Source organism: Arachis stenosperma, chromosome 2 (genome assembly GCF_014773155.1).
Source record: "Arachis stenosperma cultivar V10309 chromosome 2, arast.V10309.gnm1.PFL2, whole genome shotgun sequence".
In the NCBI taxonomy this organism is placed as follows: domain Eukaryota; kingdom Viridiplantae; phylum Streptophyta; class Magnoliopsida; order Fabales; family Fabaceae; genus Arachis; species Arachis stenosperma.
This window is the reverse complement of record NC_080378.1, coordinates 5,124,644-5,148,750: the sequence shown is the minus strand read 5'-3', so window position 1 is coordinate 5,148,750 and position 24,107 is coordinate 5,124,644. Positions and strand designations below refer to the sequence as shown.

General features: G+C 33.3%; 1 protein-coding gene and 1 pseudogene across 1 annotated transcript; both read right to left on the bottom strand.

Moving 5' to 3' along the window:
• Positions 1-1,965: 1,965 nt before the first annotated feature.
• On the bottom strand, positions 1,966-7,767 carry LOC130962424 (putative disease resistance protein RGA3; annotated as a pseudogene).
• A 3,933-nt stretch (positions 7,768-11,700) lies between these two features.
• Positions 11,701-15,449, bottom strand: LOC130962423 (putative disease resistance protein RGA4). The gene is made up of 2 exons (XM_057888643.1): positions 13,032-15,449; positions 11,701-11,814 (listed from the first exon to the last, which is right to left on the bottom strand). Exons 1-2 carry the CDS (start codon positions 15,447-15,449, stop codon positions 11,701-11,703), a joined length of 2,532 nt encoding a protein of 843 aa, XP_057744626.1.
• Positions 15,450-24,107: the final 8,658 nt, after the last annotated feature.

Sequence of the window (24,107 nt, the reverse complement as noted above, 5' to 3'; positions counted from 1 at the left end):
GGTCCCTTGGCAAATATAACATAGATTCCTTTGTGGTTGAATTTCAAGCTCTCCCTCTAAAGTCTAAATGACATCTAGTTATTTAGGACTTTGTTCAGGACTTCCTTTCTGGTTCAATAAATTAATTACATTGTTTATTATTTAGCATTCAAATGAATAGAATGCAGCAAAAATTCAAGACCTAACATATATAATAAGACTTCAACAACCCCTTTCTTATTTTATTTAACTTATATTCATATTTTGTATATATGTATCTAAAGCTGCTTTTAATTTTAAAAATAGAATAAAACATGGCTATATTTTCAAGAAAAAAAAATTATCTTTTCAATTGTCTTTTAAAATGATTTTATGCAGCTGTCTTATAAGTATAATTTTTTATATTCACGTACTTTTTTTCTCTACAATAAATTATATTCACGTAGTACTTTATATTCACGTACTTTTTTCTCTACGATACAGTAACAATACTCACGTTGATAAATATATGTCATATTTTAATTTAAAAATCTTAGATTCAAGTTTTGTACATAATGTTTTTTAATTTATTATATATAGTGAAAGATATTTTAAAAGGGAAAGTTATACAAAAAATCTCTCTTATATTCTTATTTTAGTAGAGGTAGATGTCCGGTCCTAAGGCATATGCTTAATTTGTGTTTTTATTTTTAATTTTTATTTCTAATTATAAAAGAAACAAAAGTATAAACGATATAGTTATTTTATTTTCATATATTCTTTTATAAAATTTTAAAAGAAATAACACTAAAAAATAAAAAAAAACAAAACAAAATAATTTCTATGAATTTTTTCTTAAGCCATTGCTAAGGAATTTATGTTGTTGGTCTAAAATCCTATTTGGTTTAAAAATAATTATTTATTAAAAAATTTCTGGTTTTTCTTTTCATGTCTTTTTTTTTTTTTTGGTCGGTGGATTTCTTTTCATGTCTGAAGAGAGAAAACTGCTTAGTCCAACTTAAATATGCTGTTGGGCTTTCTAAAATATCTTGTTCCAATGTTCCTAATATGTTTCTTTCTAATGTTTCAGTTATGGTCAATTATTCATTGGATAATCTTCACATTACTATACTTTGATATTGGTCCCAAGTTTTTTTTTTTTGAACTTGTATTGGTCCTAAATTTGATTGGACTATTGGATCTTTGGAATTAGTTTTATCTTCAACAAAAGTCCATATTAAGGCCGAGGTTTTGTATTTAATTTGGTAGCTGTTGGACTTTTTGACATATATTTATCCTAGATTTGATGTTTATTGTTTTTATAGTTATGATCAATTTGTCATTTTGGTATTATGTATTTAATTTTTTTTAAATATTTTAAAATATTGATATTTCAGTAATTTTAATCATTAATCTATATATTTTATAATTAATGAATAAAATTACTAAAATATCAGTATTCTTTTTAAAATGCTTCTTAACTTATATTCTACAAAATCCTAAATACTAAGGCCAAAGCTAATATTTGAATTTATTATGCCAGTATTTAATATATTACATCATTATTTATCAAAAACGGTTGAGATTTGATAACAATGACTAAAATAAATATTCTAGTTTTAGTTAAAAATGACAGGAACTCAAGCAAAATAATATATTTTCATAAAAACTAAAAATTTAGTTAACCCTAAAATATTTCATACAAGACTTTTTTTTTTAATTCTTAAAGGATGAACAAAATAAGATCCTTTAGCAGTATTAAATTCTCTATGCAATCAAAACCTGGGAAATTTTTAAACTACAAAATCCAATCAAAAATCAAATTAATCTATAGTAACATTCAGAACAATTCAAACTCAACATATTATTCATAGTTTCAGTCTTGAATAATAATGCAACATTATATAAAGCATAAAGTTTCGTAGCTAAAAACATGAATTGTACTCAAAACAAAGCAATTACAACAGAATCATTAGCCAAAAGACACTACACATAAAGATAATACTTTTATTTCCCTTTCTTCTCTTCATATTTGATCTTGATTGCATCTCCTCCATCTTCATCATCATCGTCATTATTCTGGTCTTGCCCATCTATCTGCAAAAATTTAAGAGTACACCGTACACTACCAGTTACTAGAGATGATATATGAAATAATAAATATACCACAAACAAGTAAGTGCATGTATGTAAGGATTTTCAACGCTTAAATAGTCAAAATTGTCTCTGAAGTCTGAAAAATTAATCACTCTCTAAATAGATTTTTGAAAGATTTTTTTAAATTAAATTTGTCCTTTAAAATTTTTAAATTAGTCACGTTAATCTTTCCGTCACTTTCATTGCTGACGGCGTCAAAATTTGCTATTGTGACACATTAAATATGAATAAAGTTTTAGAAATTTAAAACTTGTGAAGGATAAATTTGATTAAAAAATTTTTCATCTAGACTAATTTAAAAAATAAATGAATTTTCATTAGAAATTTTCATGCAAATATGAATAAAGCATTAGAAATTGAATAAACTAACCTCGCAATGTGGGATATGAGCAATTTTTTTCAAATCTAGACCTGTCTTCCTGTTATACCTTGCACTTAGTATAGGACAATCATCTATCTCTAAGAATCGAAGACTATGGAATTGATCCATGTTGTTGGGAAGAAATGACAAGAGTCTACAAGAAATGATATGAAGTTCTTCAAGAGAATCACTTGGAAAGCATGTGGGAAATGACTCCATTCTTCCACCCCATATTCTCAAATAGCGCAATTTAGTAGCTCTGTAAAGCCAATCAGGTAAAGCTTCCAACTTGAATGATCTATGAATCTCAAGCACTTGAAGGTTCAAACTATAGGCGGCCACATTTTTCTTTTCTTCTTCTTCTTCGCCTTCGAAATTCACCAGGTCAGAACACATATAAATCACTAGCTTCTTTAAAGCAGTTAAGCGACCAACAGCACTTGGTACAGACATTAACTTTGTACAATACCAAAGAAACAAGAATTTGAGTTGTCGAAAGTGTCCTATGTTCATGGAGGACAAACTTGTAACTTGGACTGTTAGAAAAAAATATTGAAGGCTAATGAGATTTTTCATGTTTTTTGGAAGCTCTTGAAGGTTATAACACTTAGGAAGGTTCAAACATTGTAGATTTTGCAGGTCACAGATGGAATTAGGGAGTGTTTTCAAACTACTACAACCTTTTAGATTGAGGTATCTTAAGTGTTTCTTCATCTTGGCAAAGCAGTTATCAGGCAATGAGGTGAATTTCATCTCTTCTAAGTTGAAAACCTTTAGATAGTTGAATTTGTGAGAGGCCAATTCCTCCATGGATGCTTCTTGTTGTTGCCCCAGCTGCACAATGCTTCTAGCTTTGCTTGACTCCTTCATTGTTAATTTTGCAAGTTCATGCACAAGATCATGCATTTTGAGTCTTTTAAATGCCATTGAATTTTTCAGATTAAAGGAGTAGGAAGAAGCATCAATTTGAAGCAAAGATGCTGAAACTAGCTTCTTAATATACAACTCTCCAATGTCTTCTATATCTTCGTCTTCGCATGTAGGTTGAAGGAGTCCATGCGCCATCCAAAACATAATCAACTCAATAACCACAAATGGATAATCTTTTGGAAAACAAGAGCAATATGAAAAACGTTGCTTTAGTTCTCGTGGCAAGTAATTATAGCTCAATCTCAATGATGGCAAAATAGCAGTATTTTCTTGATCTAACTCCCACACCTCACTATCACTTATTTTTTTTCCACTCATTTTCATCATGGGATTTTGATCTAAGAAGGCAACCTAAGGTTACTATTGCTTAGGGTATCCCATTACATTTTTTAACAACATTTTTTCCAATTTTCTTAAGCCTTGGATATTCCTCTGCTTCCTTATCTGCTTCTTGGAATGAAAATTTCACAAATAGTTTCCAACACTCACCTTTGTCAAATGGTTTCAACTCAAATTGAAGATTGCTTCCTATAATAGAGGCAACATTTTTGCTACGAGTAGTCACCATGATTTTGCTGCCTTTCGATTCTTTATCGCTGCTCGCTGTGAATAGGTAGTCCCTTAATACTTTCCATTCAGAGAGATTTTCATTCCAGACATCGTCTAGCACGAGCAAGAACCTCTTACCATGTAATTTCTGATCAAGAAGAGATTTCAAAGCATCCAAACTAGAATTTTGTTCAACTCTATCTGGTTTTGAGGCAACTTCAACAATTTGGAATATTATCCTCTTAACAACAAATGAGTCAGACACACACACCCACATTAGTGCATCAAAATTCTTTGACACTTCAATATCATCTGTTTAAATGCCTGTGATTAAATGATTTTCTGTTGAGATTAATATGTTGTGTTTGTTATTTAATTGGTTGATTTTTAGATTTTTTGTGAAAGGGATTGAATCCGTGACTTTTAGTTTCCTTTGATTTAAATACATAAGGAATGGTCCTAAATGATGGATTTGGAAATGTTAATTTAAAATGTTGGTTTTGATTGAGTTGAGGTTGAAAGGAGGAGATTCGTGACGGGTGGCAAACTTCAGTTTTTAGGAGAGGTGCTGTCGAAAATTTTCCAAGAATTTGAAAGAGTGTTGGTTATGATTTTGAAAATGATTTTTGATTTGAGTAACTTTAACAAAAGAGATGTGTTTCGAATGCTTTTATAAATTACTAAAGAAGATCAGATTCTTATGATTTTGTTAACTTGTTATTTCAAACTCATTTGATTTCTAAAAACGAAGAGAGTTTTGATTAATTAGTCAAAGACTTTATAACAACAATTTATATATAAATTCGAGGGTTTGGGAATAAGAAAGTAAGTCTGGAGGTTATGCTTGGTGTTGAGCTGTGATTAGTGGTAATTGGCTTGAGAGAGAGAGAGGATAAGGATGTAGTATGATTAAGGCATGATGATGATTTTTGGTTGATTATAATGATGTGGGATGATGACTATGATTAATGATGATGGTGATATTATTGATGACATGATTTGAGATTTAATAAGATGTGAATTGATAAGATGATGAAAGTAATGAACGAGGCTGTTGGTCGGCGTTGGACGAATGATCAAAATCCTCGGAGAAAAAGGAATCAGAGCGCGGCAACGGAAGCGCACTAAGTAAAAAGACCTTAGAACTACTATGTATTGGATATAAAGGCAGACTACGCTCATGTACTTGTGGTGGCGGATGGAATTTTCGAGGGCAAAAATTTCTGTTAGGGGGGTAGAATGTAAAATCCGGTCAAACCGTAATTAATTAAATAATAAATTAAATAGGAGCAAATATGTTTAGAAAATTTATCAATCGGAATTTGATAATTTAAATATGATATTTGGACTCAGTGAATTTTTCTGAGTAAGAAAACATAGTTTTCTGCGTAAAAATGCGCACAAAAATTTTGACCGGCAATATTGGCTGCGATCTGTCTGATACTGTGGCTGAGAAAATTAATTAGAAGTAAATTATTTTAAGAAATAAAAATTTATAATTTGGGAAGATAGAAATATTTAAAATACGATTTAAAACTCTAATCTTAAAGGTTTTGGACCAAAATTGGGCCAACGGACTAAACAAAGTGAATCGGGTCCAAGTGGGCCCAAAACCAAGACCCAACTTATATAAACATTAATTATGAACATTTCAGCTCATTAACCCTAAAGAAAGGGTGTGGGGCGCTGAAATGGAGAAGATAGGAAGAAGAGAGAAAATCCTAACTTCATCAAACTTCAAATCACCATAACTTTCTCTCCGGAACTCCGATTGACAAGCCGTTTATAGCCATGCGTCGCTCTTCTCATCCTCTACAATTTTATCTAAGTTTTGTGGTGAGTATTTCACTGTCCTCTATCCAGTTTTTGTTTCACCCTTAAATTCGAGTTTGGTAATGGGTGTTGAGTAATTTTATGATTTTGGTTGTTTAGGAGTGCTCTAGTATCAGCCATTGGTGAGTTCCATCAACCAATTTTGTGAGGTAAGGTAAGGAACCGTCTAACCTTTGTGATTTATCAATTTCATAAACCCTAGGTTGATTATACTGTGAAAATTGATTATGTTAAGAGTATTGGGTGATTTTGGTGCACAATTGGAAGATTGATATTGCTTGTGGGGTGCTTAGAGCTAAGGGTTGATGGAGACTCCCAAGAAGAAGCTCAATTATTTTGGCTACAAGGGGTACGGTTTAAGTTTCATTTAAGTACTGTGTGGTGTGATGATAATTCCTAGGCTAGATGTCCCTAAGATTAAGTTTGGATTGTATAAATGGTTGGTACTAATATGTATAGTTGATATGTAAGGTAAATTAATGATTGGGTTGAGAATTGTGTGAATTTGTATAGTTGATGTGTTGAGAATTTGATGAATTGGATAATGAATGTTGATTTGTGGAATATGCATTTAAATTGTGAATTTGGGACAGAGTCCGGAAAGAGGTAAGGAAGGTAAGTGATGTGTGTATTGTGTGATGTCATATGAGATTGAATGGATATTGAATATAAAGTGTGTGAATAAATGGGAGGAATGTGGAATAATAAGAAATTAGGAATTTAAGAGTGGAAGGTGACGAAATTGAATTGAATTGTGTAGATGAGGTAGATTTGGTTTTGGTTGAGTGTAATTTTGTGAATGTGGTTGGGTTGTGGTCATTTGGATGAGTAGAAATGAATTTGGCTTGTGAACATTGGAATAATTGGTGATTTCTGTTTTTGGGTAAAAACTTATTTTTGACCAATTTCGGTGGTCCATAACTTGGCCGTCGGAGTTAGGAATTCTTCAAAACTGGATTTTTATGAAAGTTCATTCAACTTCCAACAGTTTAGGCATGGTTGAAAAAGGAATTTTGTAGAAGAAGTTATGTGTGGCGGAAGTTTGAGGTTTGAAAATGAAATTCTGCAGCTTTTTAAACTTAGTAAAAAATTTTTGGTAAAACGTAGTCCGATGCGCACGCATGGACGACGTGCACGCGTCATCACAATCTTTACTCTCTCACGCGTGTGCTTGGCCGATGCGTATGCGTCGCTGTATTGATGCAGGTGCGTGGTATAAATTCCAGAGAGTTGTGATGGTAGCGTGCCGGTTTTGTGCGAGGAGCACAAAACGCATCCATGCGTACGTGTGGCTGATGCGCATGCGTCACCCTACCTTTCTACTTCCCACGCATGCGCATGGGCGACGCTTACGCGCCACCTGCTTTTCTCCACTACCCACGCGTGCGTGGGCGACGCGTACGCGTGACCCCATTTTCAGCAAAAAATTGATTTTTGAGTTTTTAAAGTCGAATTTCAGACTTTTAAGCCTCCATTTTCATCGTTTTAGTCCTAAATTTTTATAGAATGCCTAGTAATGAAAAGAAGTTAGGACATGTGGTAACTTGTGGATGAAGTTAAGTGAGAATCAATGATGAATGATGAGAAATGATGATTGTATGAGTTGCTGAGGATGATGGTGAAAGAGCTATGTATGTTATGAGTCGGATGGCTACAATAAGCATTGAATTATGGCTGAGTATGCATACATATATGACTAATGATTAAATGATTATGATTGATTGAGGAAGCTTGAACATGTGGCGAGTATGCCAGAGATGCATATATGATTAATGAATGAATTGGTAAGTGAATAATGATGAAAAATGTTGAATGTGAATATGCTTGTGTTTTCTCTCTGGTTGTAAGGGTGATAGGGCACCGATACCCTCTAATGATGACAAGACACAGATACCCTCTAATAGTGACATGGCACAGATTCCCTCTAATGGTAATAAGGCACAACAGAGAGACTGTGCCCGAGTAGTAGGCAGTGGCATTGTCCACTTGCTCTGGGTATGAGATGGGAAAGGAGAATTACGATAAATTAGTTTAATTATGGAGTTTTGAATGAATGTATGTCTGTGATACCTGGGTAGTAGCAAGGGTCGTAGTTCGTCCCGCTTTCCCCGGGTCATTGTTTGAGAATTGGTAATAATGAAGAGTGATTATGAATGAATGTGTATTTGTGGTACCTGGGTAGTAGCAAGGGTTGTGGTTCGTCCCGCTTGCTCCAGGTTAATGTTTGAGATTTGATAACAATGATGATTGATTTTAAACTGAATGAATGTATGTTTCGAGATCCTGGGCAGTAGCAAGGGTTGTGGTTCGTCCCACTTGCTCCGGGTCAGAGATTATGACGCTTGGGTAGTAGAGGCAGTAGTGGTGATTCTACTCGCTCCAGGTTGAGCTTTTAAACACCCGCCTGGATATTAGCCGCAGTAGTGGTTATTCTACTGGCTTTGGGTTAAGCAGGTAGTAGCAAAGGGGTTGTAGCTCAAGCCCACTTGCTCCGCATGGGTGTTTCTATCTATGGTTAGCTACCAGAACGTATCGGGTTGGCTATATAACCGACAGATGATATCATCAGTCATAGGACAGACATACATCATTTGCATATGTTTGAATTGTTTGGTTTTGTCTATTTGTTTTGGATTGCTATATCATATATGCTATGTTACCTGATTATGTGCTATTTGTTCTACTTGTACCTTAATGTGTATTACTTACCTGTATTGCTTGTGTTTGTACAATTGAGAGGTCCCTGATGCTGGTGTCGATTGACGCTGAGGGCGGTTCTTGTTGAGATGGAGTAATGATATGATTTTATTTTACTTTCTTTTTATCGATACGTGAGCGCTATGAATTCGCAATTTTATTTTTACTCTTTTCAAGCTTCTCAATTAATACTCCTTTCAATTTTATTTGTAATTATGTGTTACATATATAATTTTAATTTTAACAATATATAATCACCATAATAATAATTATCGTAGAATCCAAATTATATATACTAGTATGAATTACTAATATTATTATTATTGTTAGATATAATTGTTTATGTATTTTTTTATCAGTTTATGTTTTTTTAATAGTATTATAATATAATATCATAATTTTTATAACTTAAAAATTTAAAATTTAATTTTTATTATTTAAAAAATTTTTCAATTTACGTGCCCTCCAAAAGAAAGAATTTGACCAATGTGATATGAACAATTGGAAAAGTTAAAAAAAATATCTTTTATACCATAAAAAAATATAAAAAAGGAGTATAAAAAATTATGGACACATCATTTCTCACAAGTTCTACCTTGCATTTTTTTTAGGTTTTCAAATTATGCTGCACTTTTAATTTATGGTTGTATTATTCTATTAATTTTAAATTTTAATGATAAATAATTTTTTTATTTTTGATTGTATTTAATTTTTAAATATAATAACTGTTGGGCTTTCTGACATATATTTGTCCTAGATTTGATGTTTATTATTTTTATAGTTATAATCAATTTGTCATTTTGATATTATGTATTTACTATTTAATTTTTGTTAAATATTTTAAAAATATTAATATTTCAGTAATTTTAATCATTAATCTCAACTATATTTATATATTTTATAATCAATGGATAAAATTACTGAAACATCAATATTCGTAAAACGCTTTTTAACTTATATTCGACAAAATCTCAAATACTAAGGGCGAAGGCTAATATTTCAATTTGTTATGCCAGTATTTAATATGTTACATCATTGTTTATAAAAAACGGATGAAAACAATGACCAAAATAAATCTTCTAGTTTTAGTTAAAAATTACAGGAACCCAACCAAAATAATATATTTTCATAAAAACTAAAAACTTAGTTAAGCCTAAAATATTTCATACAAGACTATTTTTTTTTAATTCTTAAAGGATGAACGAAATAAGATCCTTGAGCAGTATTAAATTCTTTATGCAATCAAAACCTCGAAAATTTTTAAACTACAAAATCCAATTAAAAATCGAATTAATCTATAGTAACATTCAGAACAATTCAAACTTAAAATATTATTCATAGTTTCCAAACTCAACATACACACTCAAGTCTGAGGTGGCCAAATACATAGCTTTACTTCAGTCTTAAATAATAATGCAACATTATATAAAGGACAAAGTTTTGTAGCTAAAAACATGAATTGTACTCAAATCAAAGCAATTAAAACAGAATCATTAGACAAAGACACTACACATAAAGATAATGCTTTTATTTCCCTTTCTTCTCTTCATATTGATCTTGATTGCATCTCCTCCATCTTCATCTTTATCATTTTGGTCTTGCCTATCAATCTGGAAAAATTCAAGGGTACACTCCTAGCTACAAGAGATGATATATGAAATAGTAAATATAGCCGTAAACAAGTAAGTGTGTAAGGATTGTCAACGATTAAATGATCAAATTCGTCTCTAAAAAAATATTTGTTGTTTAAATTGGTTTTTAAAATATTTTTTTAATCAAATTTGTCATTCAAAAATTTTAAGTTAGTCACATTAGTCTTTTCATCACTTTCATTGCTGATGACATCAAAATTTACTGATGTGATATATTAAATGACACCACACTAACTACATCATACACCTAACCATCCTAATTAGGTGCTAACATGATAAGTTTATCTAATCTAATTAGGACAATCATCTATCTCTAAGAATTGAAGATTATATATGAAATTGGTCCATGTTGTTGGGAAGAAATGACAAGAGTGTACAATAAATGATATGAAGTTCTTCAGGAGAATCACTTGGAAAGCATGTGGGAAATGATTCCATTCTTCCTCCCCATATTCTCAAATAGCGCAATTTAGTAGCTCTGTAATGTCAATCAGGTAAATCTTTCAACTTGAATGATCCATATTAATCTCAAGTACTTGAAAACTTTTAGATAGTTGAATTTGTCAGAGGCCAATTACTTCTTCATTGTTAATTTGCAAGTTCATGCATTTTGAGTCTTTTAAATGTCATTGAATTTTTCAAATTCAAGGAGTAGGAAGAACCGAAGAAGCATCCATTTGAAGCAAATAAGCAAAACCAGCTTATTAATATACAACTCTCCAATGTCTTCTAGTTAACAACAAAAATATTATTTAATTTATACACTAAAATTAATCATTATGTATTTTTGTATAGGTATATATATAGTTTAATTTATTTTTAATGTGTATTCTCACTATTCTGTATTTCAATGTCTATTTTATACTAGAAACTAATTTTAGTAGTTAATTTTAGTGTACACCTAACATAGTTGAATTAACAAATATCTTAATATTAATTAATAGAATTTCAATAATCCTTTTGTTATTTTAATTATTTTTGGCCATATTTTATAAGTCTCTAATTTCCAAGCTACTAAAAGGTTAATAGATTTTAGTGAATCAAAAGAAAAGTAATTACAAGAACTAAAGTAAAATAACATGTATTTTATAAAAGTCATTTAACCATTTTATAATTGTAATAAGGATGAATGAAATAATTAAATGCATGCTTGGATGTAAAATTTGTTTGCACAATCAAATGTGATTAGAAATTTTAGCTGTAACACCGAATTAAAAATTGAATAAAATAGATAGAAATGTAGAACAATTAAAACCTTGACATATTCAAACTACTTCAAAATCAACACCCAAAAGTTTGAGGTGACCAGCTACATAGCTTTCTTTCAGTTTTAAAAGAAAATGGGACATACAAAACCAATCGAACCACACAAATTAAAGCATTTATAAAGTAGTTGTAGCTAAAGACAGTTAGTGTTGCAAGTGTGAAGAGTGCATGGAGTTAGTCTCACATAAAAAAAATAAGAAAAAGTGAGAAATTTATAAGATGAAAAACTCATTAACTTAACATCTTAAGATTGTGAGTTAGTTGTGGTGTCTACTCTTGTTTGATTTCTATGCTTTATCAATAACGGGAGTGGATCCTCTCCAGTGACAAAAACTGGAGAGGATGTTTTTCCATCAATAACTTCGCAATCACGTCACTAATCTCCTCAATATGCTCCTTCAAAGATATTATCTAAGTTGCCAAACAAAGCAATTATTAGAACACAACCATTAGGCAAAGATAATGCTATTATTATCAACAAAGCAATAATTCATGGCCACTAGACAGACTAGTGCTTATGAAATTAAAATAACTTGAGCTTTAATTCAGCCATGCATATATATACTAAATATAATTAAATTGTTTTATAATTTTCTAAATTTCCATTTTCTGTCAATTGACAATAAAAAAGTATTTCACTATCCAAAAATAAAGATTCATGCATCAACTCCTATAATTACAATAATAATAAAATTTTGTGCTCATTTTAAATAATGTATAGTCAATATTCAAATGATTAAGAGTTATTCATTCTTTGTATTTCACATAATAATTAGCTTATTGTGCTTTTCAATACAATAATTCATAATACGTAGTAATTGAAAGAGTTACCATTATTAGCGGTAATATTAAGATTCATAACTAAAATTCAAGACATGTGCTGCAGCCATAATAATGTTAATCGATTTGATGTATTTATTTAGAAAGATTATTAAAAAGAAATTCAAACAATTGACAAGAACTGCTTTCTTCTTCTTCACTATTTTTAAATTGAACAAAAAAAAAAAAATACTCTGCTTATTATACATTTAAAATGAATTGACGACTAATAATTGTGTCGCTAGGCTGTGAAAATTTAAAGGCAAACATAATTAATTGGTGGAGCTCATTTTTATTGACGAATATTGCACGGGCTTTAAATAATTAAAGGTAATGTACATTTGGATAATTAATAACTAAAAGCAATGATTAACTAACTTTGAAAAAATTTTTACCAACAGACTAACAGAAGGAATTTTATTTCATTTAATAAAAATTTTGATTTTAATATCTTAATATCATTATTTTCTTAAAATTAAAATGAAACATGTCTAGGGTGTGACTCAAAGTTGAAAGTATAAATTTATAACCTATATTATATTGCATTTTCAAAATTTGGAAGTATTCCATATTATAAGGACTAATTAGTTCACTCTACCATACCTTTTATATATAAATTATACTTAGAAAGAAAATTATATTGTCAATTTAAAAAGTTCTAGAATTAATTATATGGAGAGTAAGATATAACACTAACTGGTTAATTAAAATTCCAACAATTAATTATTCATGCGAAAATTGAAATAATAATAATAATAAACCAGTATGGTTAGATTTGTAATATTATGAGATAGATTATTTGAACTAACCTCGCATTGTGGGATATGAGCAATTTTGGGCCAATCTGGACCTGTATTCTTATTGTATCTTGTATATAATTCGGGACAATAAGATATCTTTAAATATTGAAGATTATGAGTTTGATCCATGTTAGGAAGAGATGACATTTCTTCACACTGATCGATATAAAGTTCTTCAAGAGAGGTCATCGGCATCCTTGTGGGCAATGATTTTATCCCTGTCTCACTTATACTCAAATATTGCAATTTAGTAGCTCTTTCAAGCCATTTTGGTAAAGCATTCAACTTTTTTGATCCAGCGATTGAGAATAATTGAAGGTTTAAATTATTTACTACCACATGTTGCTTTCCTTCTTCCTCTTCATCCTCAAAATTCACCAGCTCATCACACCTAAGAAAGACCAGCTTCTTTAAAGTAGTCAAGCCACTAACAGCACTTGGTACGGACACTAACCTTGAACATTTGAAAAGATACAAGAATTTGAGTTGTTGGAAGCGCCCTATATTCATTGAAGACAAACTTGTAATTTTGATCTCCATCAAAAGCAAATTTTGTAGATAGATGAGTTTGTTCATGTTTTTGGGAAGTTCTTGAAGGCTTCTACAACCAAGGCCCAAACTCTGCAGATTTTGCAGCTTACAAATGGAATCAGGAAGCTTTTTTAAACTAGGACAATTTCCAAGATAGAGATATCTCAAGTGCTTCTTCATTTTGACAAAGCAATCATCATCAAGCAACGAGCTCAACTCCATATGTTTTGTTAGGTGCAACACCCTCAGATAGTTGAACTTGTCGGAGGTCCATTCTATCGATGCTTCTTGTTGCCCCTGTTGCACAACGGTTCTTGTTCTGCTTGACTCTTTCATTGTTAATTTTGCAAGATCATGTACAAGATCATGCATTTTGAGATTTTTAAATGCCATCAAATTTCGAAACTTGGGAAAGACGAAAGGATACACTTCATGAATTTGAAGTAAAGATGTTGAAACAAGCTTTTTAAGATATAACTCTCCAATATCTTCTGCATCTTCCTCTTCGCGTGTAGGTTGGAGGAGTCCATGAGCCATCCACAACATAATCAACTCAATACCATGATATTCATAATCCTTTGGATAACAAGAGCAGTATGAAAAACATTGCTTTACTTCTGGTGGCAAGTGATTGTAACTCAATTTGAGTGATGGCAAAATGTCAGTTTCTTCTTGATCGAGATTCCACGCCTCACTATCCCTTATTTTTCTCCACTCATTTTCATCATGGGATTTTGATCTAAGCAAGCAACCCAAAGTTGTTATAGCCAAGGGTACTCCTTTGCATTTTTTAACAATTTGCTCCCCAATTTGCTTTAGCCTTGGGTACTTCTCTTCTTCCTTCTCTTCTTGGAATGCACATTTTACAAACAGCCGCCAACATTCATTCTCAGGAAGTCCTTCTAATTTCATTACAAGATTACTCCCCACAATGTCAGCAACTTTTATGATACGAGTGGTCACTATAATTTTGCTGTCTTTGTCACCACCTGCTTCTAACAAGTGATTTCTCAATTCATCCCATTTGCTGTGGTTTTCATTCCAAACATCGTCTAACACGAGTAAGAATTTCTTACCATGTAATGTTTGATTGAGAAGAGATATCATATATTCCAAACTAGAATTTGCATCCACCTCATTCTCTCTCTTTAAGGCCGAATGAATGATTCTTTGTATTAGCTTCTTGACATCAAAATCATTAGATACACACACCCACATTAAGGGATCGAAATTCGCCTTCACTCGGGTATCATTGTAAACCATTTGTGCAAGTGTAGTCTTTCCCAAACCTCCAATCCCAACAATTGAGATCACATCAATACCATTAGCTTGTGATTTTTGTGTCATCAATGAATTTATAATCTCCTCTTTCTCTTCAAGTCTACCACACAAACGGAAAGGCAATGAAGAAGCAGTTTCTCGCCATGGTAAATTGTGCTCCAGAGCTGGGGTGTTGACATGTTGTTCAACTATACCCAAGTCTCTCCCTTCTGTTAATTTTTTATCCATCTTCTGTTTCATATCTTTGATTTTGTGGGCCATTCTGATGCGAAATGCAAGTGGATTACTTGTATATGAGAAGAACCGCCGGACCTTGGTGCAAATGCTTCCATACATTTTGACCACTTCATTAAGTTTTGCTTCATACTCTATTTCATCTAATATGTCACCAGCGTCATCAAATGCCTCTCTGAGTTGCTTTAACCACTCATCTATACTGCGGTTTTTCGCTTGCTTGTTCTCAGCATCTATGAGATATGCTTTGATGGTTCTCAAAGAACTTTCAAACTTGTTTACATCATCTTTAAGACCACATGCCAGAGCAATCTCTTGAAAAGATTTTGTTGCTAGATTGCCTAAGAGTGTTGATGCCACACCAGAAACAACATCAGCCATTGGAGAATTAGTGAAAACAACCTAGCAAAAAAGTATAAGATGGAAAAGAAAGGTTAACCACACAAAGGGAGAAAAAAAATACAATTGCACAATGTAAAAATTACTAGTAAAGTAGTTAATTTCCTACTTAAAGAAAAAACAACATTGTATACTATAACATATAAAATCTCCTAATAAAATATAAGTGGTTTATTCTTTTTAATAAAATTGATTTGGTTTAGTCAATTTGGTCACACTACTTTATGAGTATATCTGTTATCTGATTCTTGCTCGAAATTGGAACTAATTTGACCAGACAACATGCAGCTCTCTCGCGATCCACATGACAATCAGCATTAATGTCTTGAGGCCCAATTAATATTAGTAAAGCCTTTCAAACTAAAATCAGGTGAGACAGGGAATAGAATTCCAGTAGCAGGGATGTTTTTAAGGTACATGAGAACTTAAATTGCTGTTTGGTAGTGTGCAGTTGTAGGACAATGTAGGCATTGATTTAATTTGCAAACAGCATAGCAAATATCAGGTCATATTGTTGTCAAATATACTAATCTATCCACTAATAGACGATAACCTAAGACATTAATGCAAGGAAAAGCCACTATCTTGGATAGTTTGGATGTGTATTCCATAGGTGTACTTGCAAGTTTGGCATCACCAAGGCCATAGTTTTTCAACAAATTAGTAACATATGTGAAAAGAAGAAGCAAAATTCTTCTTTTAAGTGATACAACTAGAGTATGATAAAGTTTTAAGAAAATTAAAGAATATTATAGAACTTAAACTTGGTCTATAATCAATTATGATGTAAATGGTCCTTATTAAATTACAAGACTCATGAAACTACTTGCAAGTTGTCCAACTTGTATAGTTAAAGTTCTAGTCAAAATTTGCAATAAAGATAAGCTATCTTGGTTGCAATATTTGACTTAGTAAAAAAATGAGTTGTTACATAAGTTGATATTTATCAACTTGTCATATAACTTGATAAAAATGAATATGAAAGAAGACTCTAGTACACACACTTGTGCAATTTGTGCACAACTTGATCAACTTGTAAACCAGATGCACCTCTACAAAATACTATATAGGGGGTTAAGGCATTTGCTAATGTATGTCATGTTTTTGCAATTAGTGAGTAAAACTTAAAGAGAAAAGTAGTAAGGCCTCTCATGTATGTAATCTCTTTGTATGAATTTCTATAATACGTAAGAGAGTATTATAGATTTCTCTATGTATTGTATGTATTGTAAGAGATTGTAATTTCACCACTTTGTCATATTATTTCCACTATTGTCTATATTCTTGTTTAGTTCCATCTATTTCTCGTCCACAAATTATAGTTATGTTATTTTGTCCCTATTAACTCTGGTACCTAACAGTGGTATCAGAGCTTTAGGTTCTTAATCTTTCGCTACAAAAGGGCAAGTTGGTATCAGAATCATGGCAACAAAATTTAAGATCGAGAAATTCAATGGGAATAACTTTTTTCTTTAAAAATTGAAGATCAAGGCAAGTTTAGGAAAGGAGAATTATAGAAAGCAGGCCTACAGGCACTCTTGATGACAAGTGAAAAGAGATGGAGGGGAACATTGTTGCCAATTTACACTTGGCTATGGCAGAGTCCGTATTATCAAGCATATCGGAGAAACAGACAGCAAAGGAGATTTGGGAGGTGCTCACTAAGTTGTACGAGGCAAAGTCACTTCACAATAGGATATTCATAAAAAGGAGGCTCTATACTCTTCGTATGAGTGAATATCGGTGACAGATTACATCAACAATCTTAATACTGTATTTTCACAACTAACAGCTATAGAGTGTCAAATTGTAGAAAATGAATGTGCTGAAATTCTTCTCCAAATTTTACTAGACTCATTTGATCAACTTATCATTAATATCATAAATAACAATATTGCTGATCAACTTTGATTTGATGATGTTGTTGCTACTATTCTTGAAGAAGAAAGCAGGCGCAAAATAAAGATGATCAAAATGGAAAGTTCTAAGCAAGCAAAAGTTTTGTCGGTGATGAGAGGCAGATCAACGGAACGTGGCTCTAATGGGAGTCAAAGTCATGGTAGATCAAAGTCTCGAAAGAAGAACCTTACTTGTTACAATTGTGGCGAAAAAAGGCACTTGAAGAAAGATTGTTAGTTCAACAAGAAGAGCATAGAGAAAACTGCAAATGCAACTACCTCACATGGTTATGTTGCAAACACCTCTAATGATGGAGATGTCTTGTGCATCAAAACTGCTATTGGTCATGAAGACAATAAACTACTAGTTGATGTCTGGCTGTTGCATTGTGGAGCAACATATCACATGACTCCACATCATGAGTGGTTTAGCACTTATGAACCTGTTTCAAAAGGATCTGTACTCATGGGAGATGATCATGCCTTATGTAAACCCCTATTAAATTAGTAAATACTTAGTCAATAAATTAGTTTTTAATAAGAAAGATTAGAAACTTGAATATTAGATCAAATTAGGATAGAGCTCATCGAAACGATAATTTTGACACTAATTTCGAAAAAATCGGTCTAAGATTGGACCGAATGGGCCAAATCGATTGAACTGGGCCCAAACAGAACCGTCGATTTAACCAGACCGACCTGTTAAATGAAGCCAAGCTCCTTTCTCTTCCTCATTCAGCTGGAGCAACGTGAAATGCATCGAGGAAAAAGAGGAAACACCGAAACCCTTACGGTGAACTCCAATCCCCCGTAACTTCTCCGTCCGAGCTCCGATCACCGCACCGTTTGCAGCCATGCGTCCAGTGCATCGCGCTCTACATTTCTACTGGAATTATTTTACTGGTAACTTGTTTAATCACTCTCAACCTCCTCTTCCCCCAATTTTCAAATTTTGAGTAGGAATGTTGAATTTTTTTTATTTCTGATGTTTTAGGATCCAATTAGATTGAGAAAAATGCTCACTCTTGCTTATGTGAAGTTTGGGTAAGGTGAGGATACGATAATTCTATTTTAATTTCATTGAATTTGAGCTTTGAGTATTAAATTGGATATATATGTGTTATAAATGTGTATTAGGTTGAAAATAAATAATTGGAGCTTGAAATTGTGAATATTGGAACTTGGAGGAAGCTGAGCTTAGAGTTTGTTAAATTTTGAGGAGCTGCCTTGGTTTTAAATAAATTGATTTGGTCGTTATGTGGAAATCGGCCAAGGTATGGTTTAGGTTTCTTGCATTTAATATATAATGTTCTGTGAAAACTTAGGATAGATGACCATAAGATAAGTTGGAATGCTGGTGTATATTGAATATTTAGGAATTTGTTGATGAATATGTTTGGTTAGTGCTTGTTGGATAATTGATAATTTGAATATATGGTGGAGATTATTATTTATGTTGAAGATGGTAAGAAATGTGGTTGGTTGGTTGATTTTAGGTTTACAAGAACATTGAATAAAAGCTTGATGGAATTGTTGAGGAATGAATTGTTTAGTGTTATTGAATGGTAGTTGATAAATGGTGGAAACTTGTGTTGAGTTTTGTTATTGGTATATGGTGTTAGTGTTGGGTTTGGCAAATTTAACAAGGAAAGGAGTGAAGTTTTTGATTGAAAATTGAGGTTTGGATACTTTTGAAAACGTTGGTTTTTGGCTGAACTTTGGCAGGCTATAACTTGGCTTCTGGAACCCCAAATTGATTATAACTTGTTTCAAATGAAAATTGAGTTCGTGAAGTCTATGCCGTTCGAAGAACGGAAGAAAAACGATTTAAAACGATTAAGTTATGGCTGTCGGAAAATTTGGTAAAGAATATGTGGATATGCAGGTGGTTTTTCCTGATTGTGCAGCTCTCTGTTAATTCTTTTTTTTTTTTGAAGAATGCATGCCCACGCGTACTCGTGGCATGAAATTTTGGGGATGCGTATGCGACCGGTCCCATGCGCACGCGTAAGTTAAACAAGCATGTCCATGCGTACGCGTGACCCACGCGCACGTGTGACATGGAGTTTTCACCCACGCGCATGCATGACAAGGGTCGCGCGCGCGAGCTACATTTTCACACTCCCACGCTCACATGTGAGCCACGCGTACGCGTGACACCTATTCCAGCAAATATGATTTTTGAGGTTTTAAAACCTATTTCAAACTTCTAAACCTCTATTTTCATTCCTTTGGTCATAAATAATAGTGTTAATCCTGATAAATCAGATGAAGTTAGGAGGTGGGAATAACTTGAATGTGAAGTAAAGTTGAAAAGTGATGAGTTGATTATGAAATGTTACGAATAATCATATATGATACTTGGCTGGATATTGAAATGAATGATTATGTTTGATACTTGGCTTGGATGATTAAATGATCTGAGATACGAGATTCTCTGGATAAAGTACCGTGGCTTGCCACCACATGTACCAGGTTGAAAACTCAATACTCTGTTGATCCTACGACGTAAGGGTGACCGGACACTATAAATTCCCGGAAATGTAACTCCCATTGAGCAATATTGATTATTTGAGAAAAAGCTATACACAAACTCTTAGGGATGCACATCGAGGGACAGTCTAAGGTTTTTGGACTTATCGGATTGGCTGGATAACCGACATATAAGCCTCATCATCCATAGGACAGGCATGCATCATATGCATATTACTTGAATTACTTGCTTGTGCATTAACTGGGTGTGCCTAAGTGTACTTGCCATGCTATATGTATATTTGTTACCTGCAGTATTTGTAACCTTCTTGTATTTGCCTTTATCTGTTTATCTATATGTGAAATGCTGACGAAGATGGAGGTATGGAGGAATGGCAGTATGGGACTTAGATTTAACGTTAAGTTAAGTTAGGTTTAGATACTTTTAGAAAACCACATTTTATGGCTTCTGTTTAATACTTTAACCTCTATAATCTGAGTGTCGGCATTCTAGGATTGCCTCTGGCATTCCCAGGACCTTATATATTATGTGTGTGGCACCTTTACCATACTAAGAACCTCTGGTTCTCATTCCATACTATGTTATTATTTTTCAGATGCAGGTCGATAGGCATCTCATATATATATATATATATATATATATATATATATATATGTACTTAGCTTTCTCTCCGCATAATGTAACAACCACCCCTTTTAGAAACAAAATTGAATTCGAAATTTGAAAATCAGTTAGGAGATAAGCTTAGAATTTTGAATTTATGGATAGGAACCTAGTAACCACCCTCCGTTTGAAATTTAAAATATCCCAACCACCCTATCCCCAAATGTATATAAATAGGGGAGCACCCATAGGTTGAAAATCACTCCTCTCGAATACTAATTCTCTCCCTTCTCTCTCTACAAAGAAATAATATTCTGTGGACAAACACAAGAGGCAAGCTCGAAGAAGCGTTAGGAAAAAGAGTAGGAAATTATGCCTTTCTTACTTATGTTGGCATGTAGTATGCTCTAGTTATTTTCTTCCATGCATGGTTACTATCTTTCATGTATCTCATAGTATCAAGTACCTTTTTCTCATTCCTTATCCATATTACCCATGTCTATCTATTTTTGTCATTCATAATCTCTTGATTTCATGAGTACATACCTTTCTATCATGTCTTATTTAATTATTTAATATATCATTAACGTTCTTTTTGGATGCTCATGGTATCCCCCAGCCCGACAGGCCAAGGACTAATCCGTCGCAGATTGGAGCTCCATTTAAGGGTCTGCTGCTGGCCCGACACTTGTTTAAGCGGACGAGTGAGCTGACCACTCGACCAACCCAAGTTGGTTTCATTAACGTTCTTTTAATGTTAAGAGTACATACCTTCCTACCATGTTTTATTTAATTATTTAATATGCCATAATTCTACCGTGTGCATTTACATGACTTTCCATATCATTATATCATTAACGATGTTAAGAGTACATACCTTTCTACCATGTTTTATTTAATTATTTAATATACCATAATTCTGCCATGTGCATTTACATGACTTTTCATATCATTATATCATTAATGTTCCATTAATGTTGAGAGTATATACCTTTTTACCAGGTTATATTTAATTACTTAGTATATCCTAATTTTATCCATCTTCATGCATGAATACTTCTTGTATGACCCTCTTTTATGTATGCTTAAAATAACCCTAATTGTAAATTAAACTGAGGGAATGATCCTTCGGTAAGGAAGGTGACCCCCAAAGACAAGATAATCGATATGATCTTTCGGTAAGGGAAGGTGATCGAATCGAGATGATCCTTCGGTAAGGGAAGGTGATTGGTAAACCTTTGGGAACCTTCGGTAAGGGAAGGGGACTCCCATCAATTTTATAATAAGATATCTTTATTGATATAACTCTTTTCTTGTGTATGTCTAAATAACCTTGATTGTAAATTAAACTGAGGGAATGATCCTTCGGTAAGGGAAGGTGACCCCCAAAGACAAGATATAGAGATGATCCCTCGGTAAGGGAGGGTGATCGATCGAGATGATCCTTCGGTAAGGGAAGGTGATCACCAAGACATTCGAGATAAGAACCTTCGGTAAGGGAAGGGGACTCTCATTTATACCGGTTTGAGCTCAATACCTTCCATAAAAGTTATAAGTTAAGAAAGTAGAAAGCATGAATGAAAGTTTGATTTTTAGTTTTTTAAGATTTATTTATGATTATGTTGATGTTATTTAGGATGTTATCCTTCTATTTTTCCCTATATGCTTTCCTTTTTGCACACATGTTCTACAAGAAAGATGCATAATACATGCCATATCATATGCCCCTTTTTCAAAATCCCGAACGTGGGCTGGAGATGGATATGGAGGTGTTGCATAGCACTCCTATTGAGACGTTAGGTTCTCACTCCCTTTCTTTTCCCATATTGTCTCCAGAGGAACATGGCACAACGGATAGAGATGACGCAGTGTCCCCGAAGGTAACTTCTGAGTATGACCCCTCGAAGCACGCGTGGGTAGTTGCGACCACTACTACCATGCTCCAAACTATCTACTTAGGTCGTGATTTTATAGAAAGAGACCCCCAACTGCCCGTCATACCCTTCCTAGATACGAACGTTTCAGCACCCAGGAAGTAGTCACCCGAGGTGGTACATGTCGATTCAGATTTTGAGACAGAGGGAGAAAAGTCCGGCAGCCCTAGCCAAGAGGAGGATGTAATGGAGGAGTATCCCGAGGAGGAGTCGACCCCTTGCGAAAGTCCAAAGGTGGTGTACGTGCCCTACTCCCCCACTTCGGCACCTCGTCGGGTCTTGGTTCACCCCACACAACGGAATCGGATCTTCACTGCACGAAAAAGTGTTGGAGGAAGATTGCTAGTACCTCGATTTGTGAAAAATTGAAGGGTCCGGGCCAAGGATAGGATATGACACCAGGATGGAAGTTTCTTCGATGAAATTAGTTAGGATGCATTAGTTTCTTTTTCGTCATAGTTACCTTCAAGCACTATCTCCTTTAGAACCGTATTCATGGGAATTCCTTTATGTTTGCTTGAACCTCTTTGAGTTTTGTTCAATTTTATCTTTTTAGTACTATTCAATTTCCACCCAAGGTTTCGCGCGTGTTTTCCTTTTCTTCTTGCCTAACGATTTAGTTCTTTGGTTTTTCATATTAAGTGTGACACCTTGCTTAAAAGCCTTTAAAGGTAGAGTATTAACTTAGGGTGTTACACATAACTTATTCTTTTTGATCCTCTTAGAGGTTTATAGAGAGGCAGGATTGTGTTTATGTACATTTGGGTTTTGGATATGTGTGTGTGTGTGTGTGTGTGTGTGTGTAAATATTCTCCGGCCAGTCTTGAATTCGCGGGTTGAGATAGAAGTTTGTTATTTTGTATCTTTGGCACTCTATTCCTACTTTTATTATCTATGTTTAATAGTTATAGTTTTCTTAGCACGCAAATTAACTCGTTCCTTGAGCGTTGCGCTTTTATTTCGTGATTTTTATTTCTCCTATTTTTCAAGGTTCCTAGCATATTACAATCTTTCTGCTATTATATGTATACATTTTATTTTAGAGGTCATAATACCACACCACCTCTGTTTTACGACTTAAGCGTAAAGTTTTATGTGGTAGGGTGTTACACCTTAGGAATTGTGGGAATCGGTACCATCAAAATTAAGATGTTTGATGGTTCCATCCATATAGTTCAAGGTGTAAGAAATGTGAATGGCCTTAGAAAAAATTTGTTATCCGTTGTGCTGTTAGATTCTTAAGGGTACAAGATCAATATTTAAAGTTGATTGTTGAAGGTGACTAATGATGCTTGTGTGATTATGAAGGCAAAATGGCTAACGACCAATCTCTACTTGCTTTCTAGAGATTCAGTTCGAGATGCAGAAGCATCAGTTGCATCTGCAAACCAAGAAGACACGACGATATTGTGGCATCACAAATTGGGCCATATGTCAGAATGTGGTCTATAGGTTCTTGCATAATATAATCTCCTTCCAGGACTTAAAACGGTGAATCTATCTTTCTATGAGCACTTGTGACAAGGAAACAGCATAGATTAAAGTTTGAAAGATCAACCACTAAAAGCAAACGCATACTAGACTTGATTCATTCTGATGTGCGGGAATCACCAGTATCATTAGGAAGAACAAAATATTTTGTCTCCTTCATAGATGATTACTCACAAAGAGTCTGGGTATTTTCCATCAAGAATAAGTCAGATGTGTTTCT

Excerpts from the sequence above, each read along its gene's own strand:
- LOC130962423 (XM_057888643.1), bottom strand. The coding sequence starts at position 15,449 with ATGGCTGATGTTGTTTCTGGTGTGGCATCAACACTCTTAGGCAATCTA. Across the intron at positions 11,815-13,031 it reads CTCATATCCCACAATGCGAG|ATAATATCTTTGAAGGAGCA; the intron begins GTTAGTTCAAAT and ends TTGGCAACTTAG.